This window comes from Coregonus lavaretus, assembly GCF_964263955.1.
Source record: "Coregonus lavaretus genome assembly, contig: HAP1_SCAFFOLD_1866, whole genome shotgun sequence".
NCBI classification, from domain to species: domain Eukaryota; kingdom Metazoa; phylum Chordata; class Actinopteri; order Salmoniformes; family Salmonidae; genus Coregonus; species Coregonus lavaretus.
This window is the reverse complement of record NW_028156427.1, coordinates 79,746-93,562: the sequence shown is the minus strand read 5'-3', so window position 1 is coordinate 93,562 and position 13,817 is coordinate 79,746. Positions and strand designations below refer to the sequence as shown.

Below are 13,817 nucleotides of genomic sequence, written 5' to 3'. Positions count from 1 at the left end.
GGACACATACACACACACACACTGGACCCCCACACACACTGGGCACACACACACACACACACACACACACACACTGGACACACACACAAAAACACACACACAAACACTGGACACACACACACTGGACACACACACACACACACAGGACCCATGCACTGGACACACACACACACACACACACACACACACAGTCTTTATATAACTTAGTCCAACTGGTAGTCAGAATGTTTGTCTTAACTAGCCTGATAACTCCAACATGTCTGATATGAACATTGACATAAACCCTCTACATACTTGAGTTTCTCCAGTCTGCAGTGTGGATCCTCCAGTCCAGCAGAGAGCAGTCTGACTCCTGAGTCTCCTGGGTGATTGTAGCTCAGGTCCAGCTCTCTCAGGTGTGAGGGGTTTGACTTCAGAGCTGAGACCAGAGAAGCACAGCCTTCCTCTGTGACTAGACAGCCTGACAGCCTGCAAAGAGTAAAATCATATTAAAACCACACTGCTATTCTTTGGTGGTGAAAATAGTGGCAGTATATTTTTTCTACATGTTAATTTATACCAGTGTCCTGAAACCTGCATATATATATATCATTATTAGAAAAAATCATAATATTGTGTGTAGAGAGAAAAATGTATAGTACGAATATTTGAGTAGACTGACCAGAGCAGTTTAAAAAGCAGTATCAGTCAAAAGACAGACAGTGAGGTATCAGATTTAGATTGTATTGAGTATACAGTCCACACCATATCTATTTTGACAAAGATAACATTTTAAATGTACTCCAGCATTTTGGATTTGAGATCAAATGTTTCATATGAGGTGACAGTATATAATGTCACCTTTTAATTCAGGGTATTTTAATACATATCTGTTTCACCGATTAGAAATGAAAGCACTTTATGTATCTAGTCCCCCTATTTGAAGAAGTCAAACGTATTCTGACCAATTCACTTATAGTGTATTAAAGTAGTCAAAGGTTTAGTATTTGGTCCCAAACTCATTGGTTGCATTTGCAGTTTGTTTTGGTTGTGTTTTGGGTTATGTTTTGCCCGATAGTAACTGAATGGTGGATGATGACTTGATGAATTTTCTGACTAAGTGGGTAGATAACATGTTTCTAAACACTACTAAATTAATCCTGATGATGCCTTGATTAATACAAATCATAAATGAATCATGAATAATAATGAGTGAGAGAGTTACAGAGGCTACAACAAAACATGCTAACCTCTCACCATTACCAATAACAGAGGGGGTATGATCCTTGTTCCTCTGTAACTTTCTCATTCATCATCATTCACAATTCATTCATGATTATTCATAATCATGGTAGCATCCACATGAATGTATAAGTGTTCAGAAACATCTTCTATTCTTACTGACAATACAAGTGAAGTGACTCCAAAATGACAGGACATTATTCACCATTCAGTTTCTATTAGGAAAAACATAATCCAAAACACAACTAAAACAAACTGCAAATGTATTCAACAAGTTTGTAGAATCACACGACTGATGTAATCACTACAGGCAAGGAATATGGTACCAAATACTAAACTTTTGACTAAATTAATCCTAGTGTGTGTGTTTGTGTGTCCAGTGTGTGCCTGTGTCCAGTGTGAGTGTGTCCAACATGTGTGTGTGTCTAGTGTGTGTGTGTGTGTGTGTGTCCAGTGTGTGTGTGTGTGCATTCAGTGTGTGTATGTGTGTGTGTCCAGGCTTTGTGAGTGTCCAGTGTGTGTGTGTGTGTCAAATGTGTGTGCGTGTGTGTCCAGTGTGTGTCAAGTGTGTGTTTGTGTGTGTCCAGTGTGTGTGTCCAGTGTGTGTGAACCAAAACAAACTGCAAATGCATTCAACAAGATTGTAGAATCACAAGCTTGATGTAATCACTGCAGGTAAGGAATATGGGACCAAATACTAAACTTATGACTACTTTAATACAATATAAGTGAATATGTCCAAATTATTATGACTTTTTCAAATGGGAGAACTAGATACATAAAGTGCTTTCATTTCTAAACAGTAACACAGATATGTATGAATACCCTCAAATAAAAGATGACATTCTGTACTGTTGCCTAATATGAAACATTATATCTCAAATCCAAAATGCTGGAGCATAGCACCAAATGTAAAACTGTAAGCTTCACTGTCCAAACACATATGGTGTGGACTATGTGTGCCTGGTAAACACATGTGGATCTGGTGAACAGTTATCACTTGTTGACCAACTACAGGAATACTGACCTCAGAGTCTCCAGTTTACAGTGGGGATTCCCCAGTCCAGCAGAGAGCAGCTTCACTCCTGAATCCTTCAGGTCATTGTTACTCAGATCCAGCTCTCTCAGGTGTGAGGGGTTTGACTTCAGAGCTGAGACCAGAGAAGCACAGCCTTCCTCTGTGAGTCCACAGCCTGACAGCCTGACAGAGAGATCATCATGATTTCACAAATCGTTAATTTAACACCAGTAGTGTAGAAGGACAATGGCAGGTGCATTTGGTTTATTCTCTTAAACAACATATAGATTCATCTTCCGTCTCCTGTAATTGTATGGTCATATTGTTAAACTAATGTGAACATCAATGCATTGGTTTTTTCAATGTAATATTATATATTATATACATATTATAATACATATTTTACTCTAAACTGAATATTTCTTCCAGATGATTAGTACTTAAATGTCATTTTATGTACTCACAGAGCAGCTCTGGAGGCTTTGACCACTGGCAGCAGCCTCAGAAGACCTTCCTCTGATCTGGAGTATTTCTTCAAGTCAAACACATCCAGCTCCTTTTCTGAAGTCAGCAACACAAAGACCAGAGCTGACCACCGTGCAGGTGACAGTTCTTCTTCTGAGAGACTTCCTGATCTCAGGTAGCTTTGGATCTCCTCCACTAGAGAATGGTCATTCAGTTCATTCAGACAGTGGAACAGATTGATGCACCTCTCTGGAGAGGGATTCTGCCTGATCTTCTCCTTGATGTACTTGACTGTTTCTTCATGGCTCTGTGAGCTGCTTCTTGTCTTTGTCAGTAGACCTCGTAAGTGCTTCTGATTGGACTCCAGTGAGAGGCCCAGAAGGAAGCGGAGGAACAGGTCCAGGTTTCCTGTCTCACTTTGTAAGGCTTTATCCACAGCACTCTTGTAGACAGTAACTTCAGTAACTTGCGGTTCGGCCATTAGATTCTCATTGTTGTTGAAGAATGAGAGGAACACATATACAGCAGCCAGAAACTCCTGAATGCTCAGATGCACGAAGCAGTACACCTTGTCCTGGTACAGCCCACATTCCTCTTTAAAGAGCTGTGTGCACAATCCTGAGTACACTGAGGCTTCATTGACATCAATGCCAGCCTCTTTCAGGTCTTCTTCATAGAAAATCAGATTGCCCTTCACAAGCTGTTGAAAAGCCAGTTTTCCCAGTGACAGAACACTCTCTTTATTCCAGTGTGGACCTGTCTCTTCTTTCCCAAGATACTTTTCATTCTTCTGTTTGGTATGAAACTCCACAAGGTGTGAGTACATCTCAGTCAGAGTCTTGGGCATCGCTTCTCTCTTATGTTTCAACATGTGTTCAAGGACTACTGCAGAAATCCAACAGAAGACTGGAATGTGGCACATGATGTGGAGGCTCCTTGATGTCTTTATGTGTGAGATGATTCTGCTGGCCAGGTCCTCTGAATCACTGAATCTCTTCCTGAAGTACTCCTCCTTCTGTGGGTCATTGAACCCTCGTACCTCTGTCACCTGGTCAACACACACTGAAGGGATCTTATTGGCTGCTGCAGGTCGGGTAGTTATCCAGAGGAGAGCAGAGGGAAGCAGATTTCCCTTGATGAGATTTGTCAGCAGAACATCCACTGAGGTTGACTTTGTGACGTCACAACAGATCTTGTTCTTCTGGAAGTCTAGGGGCAGTCGGCACTCATCCAGACCATCAAAGATGAACAGAACTTTGTACTTGTCATAGTTGGAGATTCTTGATTCTTTGGTTTCCATTGAGAAGTGATTGAGAAGTTCAATCAAAGTTTGTTTTTCACCTTTCATCAAATTCAGCTCCCGAAAAGGGAATGAAAATACAAATTGGACATCCTGATTTGCTTTTCCTTCAGCCCAGTCCAGAATGAACTTCTGCACAGAGACTGTTTTTCCAATGCCAGCGACTCCCTTTGTCAGCACAGTTCTGATAAGTTTGTCTTGTCCAGTTAAGGGTTTGAAGACGTCGTTACATTTGATTGCAGTCTCTGGTCTTCCTTGTTTCCTGGTTGTTGTCTCAATCTGTCTCAGCTCATGTTCATTATTGACCTCTCCTGTTCCACCCTCTGTGATGTAGAGCTCTGTGTAGATCTTATTGAGAAGTGTTGGGTTTCCTTGTTTAGCGATCCCCTCAAATACACATTGAAACTTCTTCTTTAGATTAGATTTGAGTTCACGTTGGCAAATCACAGCAAGCTCATCTGAATTTAGAAATAACACAGAGGATATTAATATGACGTCTGTTTTAATGCCTACAGTATTCTAGGACTGTTATAACATTTTAAATTATAATCATTTCTTCACTTAATTGACTGTATAAATGTGTATTTGTTTTCATAATGCATTACAGACTGGAGTGACTGATCATATTATTAAATTATTATTGGTATTATTAATGTTCTCTCTCTCTCTCTCTCTCTCTCTCTCTCTCTCTCTCTCTCTCTCTCTCTCTCTCTCTCTCTCTCTCTCTCTCTCTCTCTCTCTCTCTCTCTCTCTCTCTCTCTCTCTCTCTCTCTCTCTCTCTCTCTCTCTCTCTCTCTCTCTCTCTCTCTAATTTAATCACCACAACACATCCCTGCTGCTACTTGATGAGGTCACTAGGTGTTGTGTTAAGGCTGCTACAATATCATTTAGTTACACAGCTACTTAAGCTGTACTTCAGCTACAGCTTTTAAATGTTCTAAATCAGCATTCAACATGAGGCAGACAGCTCTTACTTTTCTCCAGTGTGTCAGCAAGCTCCTTCTGGTTCATTTTCCTCAGGACGTGCAGTGTGATCTTCAGAGCCCCCTCTCTGGCACTGCTCTCCTGCTTCTCATCTTCAGCATCCACCACTTCCTTATCCTGCTTCTGACTCTCAAAGCCTTCTGGGAGTTCTGGACTAAGAATCCTCTTGAACATCTTCAGCTCGTTCTTCACAAATGTCATAATATTCTCTTCAAGCAACTGAAATAAATCAAGTAAATCAGTTAAGCAAGAGACTAAATGCTTTCTCATTAACACATTAATGAATGATTGACAGATCAACTTTACTTGAGGTAAACAAAAACAAATGTACATAACAGGACCACATACACTGAATATGGAGGCCAGGTCTGTTTGATAACTCTGGGAAGACTGACCACTGAGAATCTCTGACTCTGATCTCTCCTGTTGGTTTCTGTGGACAAAACATCAGATTACATCTCCTCATCCAGGGAGTGCACACACACACACACACACACACACACACACACACACACACACACACACACACACACACACACACACACACACACACACACACACACACACACACACACACACACACACACAGAGAGGCAATGTAGTGTTGGTTTGACATTGTTTCAGGACTATGAAAATGGAAAAAAGGATTAGCCTATGGATTATTAAAACAACAAAAATAAATGGTAAAATGGGAGAGGAGAAATGACTAGAGACAGTGTTGTTTAACTCACTGACCATGACCCATGAGTTCTTCTTACCTTTGTTCACTAGAAAAGTCTCCCTCTCTGAAGTATATAGGAAAGTCCATAGACCGGTCACTCTTCATGGACACACAGCTGGGTACAGGGGAGGCTGGTCTCTCCTGCTTGATTGGGCTTCAACACAACAGAGACAAACATTACGTCTCTCATCTACTCTGAGCTCAGATGGGGAAACATGAGAAGAGTTTAATTCCAAAACGCTATATATCCATTTTCAGAAATGTTCGTCAATTAGCTTCTATTGTTTAAAGAAATTATGAAAGATATTGGTGTCTTTTTTCACTAGCTAATCATGGCATGAGGTTGTTAAATGACAGACATGTATTTGTTTAAATCTATCACTTGATGGTTTCATTTCAGAGAGACAAATAATCATCAGTTTTTTTGCAAAATGCTACATATCTGCCTCACTCGCAGAGAAATAAGTAGTACTGCTAGGTTTTACACAGTCAAATGTAGCAAAATTTGAAATGGTGTTTTTTTTTTACTTTGGATAAAAGTAGAGACTCAGCTAGAAAAAGGTATATCATACACTACAGTTGAGGAACAATGGGAAAGTAATTCTGCTTTGAAAGATGATAAACTTGTAACCTCAATTTTGAGAAAATGGTCTTTGAATGTTTTGGTTCACCTACTGGAGAGCTCTTCTTTATCTACAGTGGTGTTACTTTGGCAGATAATGTCACCCATCTAAATAAATAGTATATATACAGTGGGGAAAAAAAGTATTTAGTCAGCCACCAATTGTGCAAGTTCTCCCACTTACAAAGATGAGAGAGGCCTGTAATTTTCATCATAGGTACACGTCAACTATGACAGACAAATTGAGAATTTTTTTTCCAGAAAATCACATTGTAGGATTTTTAATGAATTTATTTTCAAATTATGGTGGAAAATAAGTATTTGGTCACATACAAACAAGCACCATTTCTGGCTCTCACAGACCTGTAACTTCTTATTTAAGAGGCTCCTCTGTCCTCCACTCGTTACCTGTATTAATGGCACCTGTTTGAACCTGTTATCAGTATAAAAGACACCTCTCCACAACCTCAAACAGTCACACTCCAAACTCCACTATGGCCAAGACCAAAGAGCTGTCAAAGGACACCAGAAACAAAATTGTAGACCTGCACCAGGCTGGGAAGACTGAATCTGCAATAGGTAAGCAGCTTGGTTTGAAGAAATCAACTGTGGGAGCAATTATTAGGAAATGGAAGACATACAAGACCACTGATAATCTCCCTCGATCTGGGGCGCCACGCAAGATCTCACCCCGTGGGGTCAAAATGATCACAAGAACGGTGAGCAAAAATCCCAGAACCACACGGGGGGACCTAGTGAATGACCTACAGAGAGCTGGGACCAAAGTAACAAAGCCTACCATCAGTAACACACTACGCCGCCAGGGACTCAAATCCTGCAGTGCCAGACGTGTCCCCCTGCTTAAGCCAGTACATGTCCAGGCCCGTCTGAAGTTTGCTAGAGTGCATTTGGATGATCCAGAAGAGGATTTGGAGAATGTCATATGGTCAGATGAAACCAAAATATAACTTTTTGGTAAAAACTCAACTCGTCGTGTTTGGAGGACAAAGAATGCTGAGTTGCATCCAAAGAACACCATACCTACTGTGAAGCATGGGGGTGGAAACATCATGCTTTGGGGCTGTTTTTCTGCAAAGGGACCAGGACGACTGATCCGTGTAAAGGAAAGAATGAATTGGGCCATGTATCGTGAGATTTTGAGTGAAAAACTCCTTCCATCAGCAAGGGCATTGAAGATGAAATGTGGCTGGGTCTTTCAGCATGACAATGATCCCAAACACACCGCCCGGGCAACGAAGGAGTGGCTTCGTAAGAAGCATTTCAAGGTACTGGAGTGGCCTAGCCAGTCTCCAGATCTCAACCCCATAGAAAATCTTTGGAGGGAGTTGAAAGTCCGTGTTGCCCAGCGACAGCCCCAAAACATCACTGCTCTAGAGGAGATCTACATGGATGAATGGGCCAAAATACCAGCAACAGTGTGTGAAAACCTTGTGAAGACTTACAGAAAACGTTTGACCTGTGTCATTGCCAACAAAGGGTATATAACAAAGTATTGAGAAACTTTTGTTATTGACCAAATACTTATTTTCCACCATAATTTGCAAATAAATTCATAAAAAATCCTACAATGTGATTTTCTGGATTTTTTTTCCTCATTTTGTCTGTCATAGTTGACCTGTACCTATGATGAAAATGACAGGCCTCTCTCATCTTTTTAAGTGGGAGAACATGCACAATTGGTGGTTGACTAAATACTTTTTTTCCCCACTGTATATAGTTAACTAAATGTATGGTGTTTTTGGTTTATGTCAGTTTCATTGTTTGTTATGCTATAAATTGTTATGTTATGGTTGTAAGTGGTAAAATGAAAATGTCATATTTTGAAATTCTGTGTAATTACTACTTTAGTAAGGATATACTTTATTCAGTACTACTGCAGTTACTAGATAATTCCAATAGATGGCAGCATTAGACCACGAATGACATTTCAGAAGATCAGTTTTAGTTTTCTCCCTGGATACACCACCACTCCCCCTCACAGGAAAACTCCTGCACACGCTTTTTACTGTCCCTTTCCACACTGCTAACGCAAGAGGAACGACTGAAAAGTGTATTAGATCAGTCTCAAACCTGCCCCACGCCAATTGCTGGACTTTCACACAGAGGTTACTAGGTCACCCAATTCAAACCACATTTTAAAAATAAAACAAATGTCTTATTTATCAAGTGTTCTATCTTGCAATTATACATATAATAAAATAACAACAAAATAATCAAAACGCTATTTAATACTATAATTGTATTTACTAAGATAATATTATTACTAAAATAGTTTCTAAAAGTGTTCTAGGCTACCCTACCCTAGAATTAGGGGTTAGGGTTACGGCTAAAATAGGTTATAAGTAGGGTAAGAGTTTCTGTATAGCACTTTGTGACATCTGCTGGTGTAAAAAGGGCTTTATCAATACATTTGATTGATTGTTAGGTTTAGGGTTCATATGGCAAAAAACGGTATTGTTTATAGCTCTCTTGCTCCTCCTTGTGGTCGTATGTGGGTACTACATAACTCATTCATGACACTTGCTAGGCTCATAATCTGAGGTAGCAACTGCGTCAGATCTACAAATCAATGAGCTAGACCACCCGATTAGACAACAATCACCCCATTATATCCATTTGGTTTGCAACTCAGTGAACCTGCGCAGCATTCGATCAATTTGATGCCTAGAACGAAGATTTGGATGCATATCAAATTACCCAGAAGCCATTTAGAAACAACAAGTAGTCAAAAAAATTGCTATTTCTTAATTAAAAAATGTCTTCTGGCTGTTTAAAATTGGCCACATCTTGAAAAAGAGGACAGGGACATGCATTTTTTTTAGATTGTACACTCTTTTTTTTTTAACAAATATGGTTAACCATGACCAGAAAATGTTTAATGTTTGATGGCTATCCGCCAGCCATCGCCTCTTAAACTGTGTCTCACCTCACTATTGGAGACCACAAAATACTCAGGTGAAAAGTGTGCGCGCTCACCAAGTAGCCGTAACCTTGTTAATAATAAGTTACCTGAGGTAAACCTACAGGGTTAACGCAGGCAGGTCTCATTGATAACAATAGTGAAGCTGGCATTGTGACGCAGAACAATGGGCTGGGAATAGAAAGTTCTGAATGCGAGTCGGTGCCACGGAGCTCAATAGAACTTATAGGAGCTGGTAGGGTGAAAAATGCCCAAACATAAGCCTGTTGTTTCGCGATTACTTCATAACCAGGGACAGAAGGTAATATTATGAAACTGGGCTCCATGGCGGATGCAATGAACTAATTTTATCAGAAATAAGCGTTGATCACCTCAGTCCACTTTGCGCGTAACTGGACAATATGCTTGGCGCCAAACCGTACGTGGACGCGGACAGTTCTGTACGTGGACGCGGACAGTTCCAGAACGCGGACATGAGCAGAGCCACACAATAAACTAAACGTAGTCTTTACACTGGCTTACATTAGTAATATTCATTTCTTTATTTTTATATGTAAAACAAACATTCAAAGTTTTTTTTATAACAATATTTTGAGATCTGGGCCCATATCCACGCCCAGCGGCTAAGGAGTTGGAGCTGTGGCAGGAGTTGGACCTATGGCAGAAAGGTGGCTGGTTCGAATCACGGGCCGGCGCTGGAAAAAACGGGCGGGCTTGATCTGACCACTGGAGGCTGCTGGGTTCACATCCTCAAAACATTCACCTTTCGTTGATCAGAACTCTAGAGGTTCTTCTTCACTGAACCCAAAAATATATCTAACTTTTAGTGGTTCCATATATTAAGGAAGTGATAGAAGCCTTTTTGGTTCTATAAGGAACCTTCTTTTCTAAGTGTATAATAAACAAGTTTTTCTTTTGATTATTTAATTACCTACATCATGTTATTTAAATAAAATTAATACATTCTTCATAAAATTGCCATCTCACTTCTTAGCTTTGGTGTCATGTCCCCCAGAGAGACTCATTTTAGAGGCAGTGCCCCCCTCCTCTCTCTCCCCAGACAGACTCATTTTAGAGGCAGGGCCCCCCTCCTCTCTCTCCCCAGAGAGACTCATTTTAGACCACTGACCCCTAAAAAAAGATGCAGCATGTTGGTTGTGGTGAACACAGTGACAACTAATTCTAGAATGTCAATTGTTCTATTTTACTCATGATCTCTTAGAAATAAAACATTTACTAACAGACATATCCAAACAGTCAGGTGATTTAATTTAATCACATGAACATTGTTACGTTCCTCAACAAGAAATAAAAGATTGTCTCTCAAACAGAAGAAGGAACTAACAAAGAGTTACTAACAACAACCAAAACGAAACAGGTGGTTTTAGGAGGGGTTCTGAAAGACACTCATGGGGGTGTCCACTAGTGGTGGGAAACAGAGGCTTTCTGAACACTTTGGGGCTTTCAACAAATTTTGCCGAAAATGCCATTGATAGATTTGAGTGCTAATAAACAACATTTAGTTAGAATGTGGGGTTCGCTTTTTGCCTCCAGGTTCACTATGTTTTGAAAAACGATGCATTTGTGGTATTAATTAGGATACTAAATACAGAATATTATCATAGGCTACACTAAATAAAACACATTATTTAAACAAGGATGGAAAGATCACAGAAAATAATTGTTCGACCATAGCAGGGATTCAATCTTGTGCCTATGTTGATGTCTGATCCAAATCCCCGTCTCTACCTGCTGAGCTCCCATTCAGGGGCTACAAACTGGAAGACACCAAACTAAATGTGTAAATAAGGTGTCCAGTAGAGGTCAGTGTTAGAAAAATACTTTGCTTTGAAAAAAGCACCGGCACCAGGGAGAAATCAGGGAGATCTCTCGCATTTTGCAACACATGGCTCGAAAAAGCATGAGCTCAAACGAAGCTTCGGACGTCATTGATCGTCTGGTAATGTTGCTTCGAAACTATCCATGGCAGCGTTTCAAACACTTCAAAGACTCCCTCTCCCCTCAAGTTAAGTGGACACTTCTGATGATGTATCATGACGTATGATGAGTGGACACTTGCAGGGCAAAGGGCGAGGGAAGAATGAATTAATTTTAAATGGACCGCCCTTGCCCAGAAATGTGTCACTTGTTTGTCCCACGGTTGTGTTTTCAGTCATCATAGCGACCGTTCTCTCTGCGTGGTGCGTGGGAAATGCATGTTACATCTTCAGCCGTTGTAGGAAAGATACACTTAAAACACTCGTAACCCTAAATTCCATCGCTATCGGGAAACCAGGCCCAGAGTGACTTACAATACAATTGCCGTATTATAGTGTATTTTAGCTTTTAAAAGACTTGAGCATTTCCTGTTGCTGCAGGATAATTTTCCTGCTGTGAGAAACTGGGTCAAATTAAGATATGGCATCTGTAAGTGCATTCATCTTAAGATATCTAGGTGAGACAACCACATATCACAGTCAAATATACAGGATACGAACATTCTATTCCAGCTAAACAATGGATATATAGCATTTAGCCAAAAAAACGTTAATTTTTATACACATCTCAAATCCATTAATAAAAAATCTGAGATCAGTAACGCTTTGAACACACCGACTGCGTCATTTCATTTTGGTACCAGAAGTACATTCATTTCCAATGGAACGCTGCGTTTGCCTTGAAGCATTGCGTTGCAGAGGCAGTTGCAGTGCGTTCTGTGTGGTGCGTACGTTGGATTTATCGAACGTATGCGTCAAACTGTGTACATAGACGGCTTGACAGAAATGGTAGCAGAAAGTGAAAGTTTAACTTTTGTTGCACACATATTTAGATGATGCTGCATACTATTTTGCGCAATGACGCAGTCGGTGTGTTCAAAGTGTAATATTTTAGGTACCCATAAGCAATAATTTAAAAATATTGTGGACATAGAGTTTTGGAAATGTACTTAATAATTCTTAAACAAAACTATAATCTCACCTCTTAGCTTTGGTGTCATGTTCCCCAGAGAGACTCATTTTAGAGGCAGGGCCCCCCTCCTCTCTCTCCCCAGAGAGACTCATTTTAGAGGCAGGGCCCCCCTCCTCTCTCTCCCCAGAGAGACTTATTTTAGAGGCAGGGACCCCCTCCTCTCTCTCCCCAGAGAGACTCATTTTAGAGGCAGGGACCCCCTCCTCTCTCTCCCCAGAGAGACTCATTTTAGACCACTGACCCCTAAACAGAGATGCAGCATGTTGGTTGTGGTGAACACAGTGACAACTAATTCTAGAATGTCCATTGTTCTCTTTTACTTATGATCTCTTAGAAATAAAACATTTACTAACAGACATATCGAAACAGTCAGGCTATTTAATGCAATCAGATGAACATCTGGTTGTGACATCTCTTCTCCATGTTAACTGTCAATAATAATAATAAGTCACTGTTTGTTAAGGTAGTTATAGACAGTGCAGCAACACAAGGCCATGTCTCACACTTATTTCTATTAATTAAAAGCCGGCTATTTGTTGTCTTTGAATCTGAGAATGTAGACAGAAGGGCTAAAACGGGCATGATTGATCTGAGGGGAAATCATTGATACATTCAGAAAGTATTTTTTGCAACAAGTAAGATATGTTATATTATGTAAAGTAGGCTAGGTTATAATATAAACTCAGCAAAAAAAGAAACGTCCCTTTTTCAGGACCCTGTCTTTCAAAGATAATTCGTAAAAATCCAAATAACACATATCTTCATTGTAAAGGATTTAAACACTGTTTCCCATGCTTGTTCAATGAACCATAAAAAATTAATGAACATGCACCTGTGGAACGGTCGTTAAGACACTAACAGCTTACAGACGATAGGCAATTAAGGTCACTGTTATGAAAACTTAGGACACTAAAGAGGCCTTTCTACTGACTCTGAAAAACACCAAAAGAAAGATGCCCAGGGTCCCTGCTCATCTGCGTGAACGTGCCTTAGGCATGCTGCAAGGAGGCATTAGGACTGCAGATGTGGCCAGGGCAATAAATTGCAATGTCCGTACTGTGAGACGCCTAAGACAGCGCTACAGGGAGACAGGACGGACAGCTGATCGTCCTCGCAGTGGCAGACCACGTGTAACAACACCTGCACAGGATCGGTACATCCGAACATCACACCTGCGGGACAGGTACAGGATGGCAACAACAACTGCCCGAGTTACAACAGGAACGCACAATCCCTCAATCAGTGCTCAGACTGTCCGCAATCGGCTGAGAGAGGCTGGACTGAGGGCTTGTAGGCCTGTTGTAAGGCAGGTCCACACCAGACATCACCAGCGCTGGTCGCTGGACCAGACAGGACTGGCAAAAAGTGCTCTTCACTGATGAGTCGCGGTTTTGTCTCACCAGGGGTGATGGTCGGATTCATGTTTATCGTAGAAGGAATGAGCGTTACACCGAGGCTTACTTTTGATTTTGATCCCCCTTTTGTTCAGGGACACATTTTTCAATTTCTGTGGAACTTGTTCAGTTTATGTCTCAGTTGTTGAATCTTGTTATGTTCACACAAATATTTACATAT

The 13,817-nt window shown here is 40.6% G+C and overlaps 1 protein-coding gene across 1 annotated transcript; it reads right to left on the bottom strand.

Moving 5' to 3' along the window:
* Positions 1-233: 233 nt before the first annotated feature.
* Positions 234-10,342, bottom strand: LOC311126348 (NLR family CARD domain-containing protein 3-like; the record flags this gene model as incomplete). Its single annotated transcript, XM_084200351.1, has 7 exons — positions 234-468; positions 2,249-2,422; positions 2,704-4,463; positions 4,986-5,207; positions 5,337-5,421; positions 5,747-5,863; positions 10,260-10,342. 7 exons carry the CDS (start codon positions 10,340-10,342, stop codon positions 234-236), a joined length of 2,676 nt encoding a protein of 891 aa, XP_084056477.1.
* Positions 10,343-13,817: the final 3,475 nt, after the last annotated feature.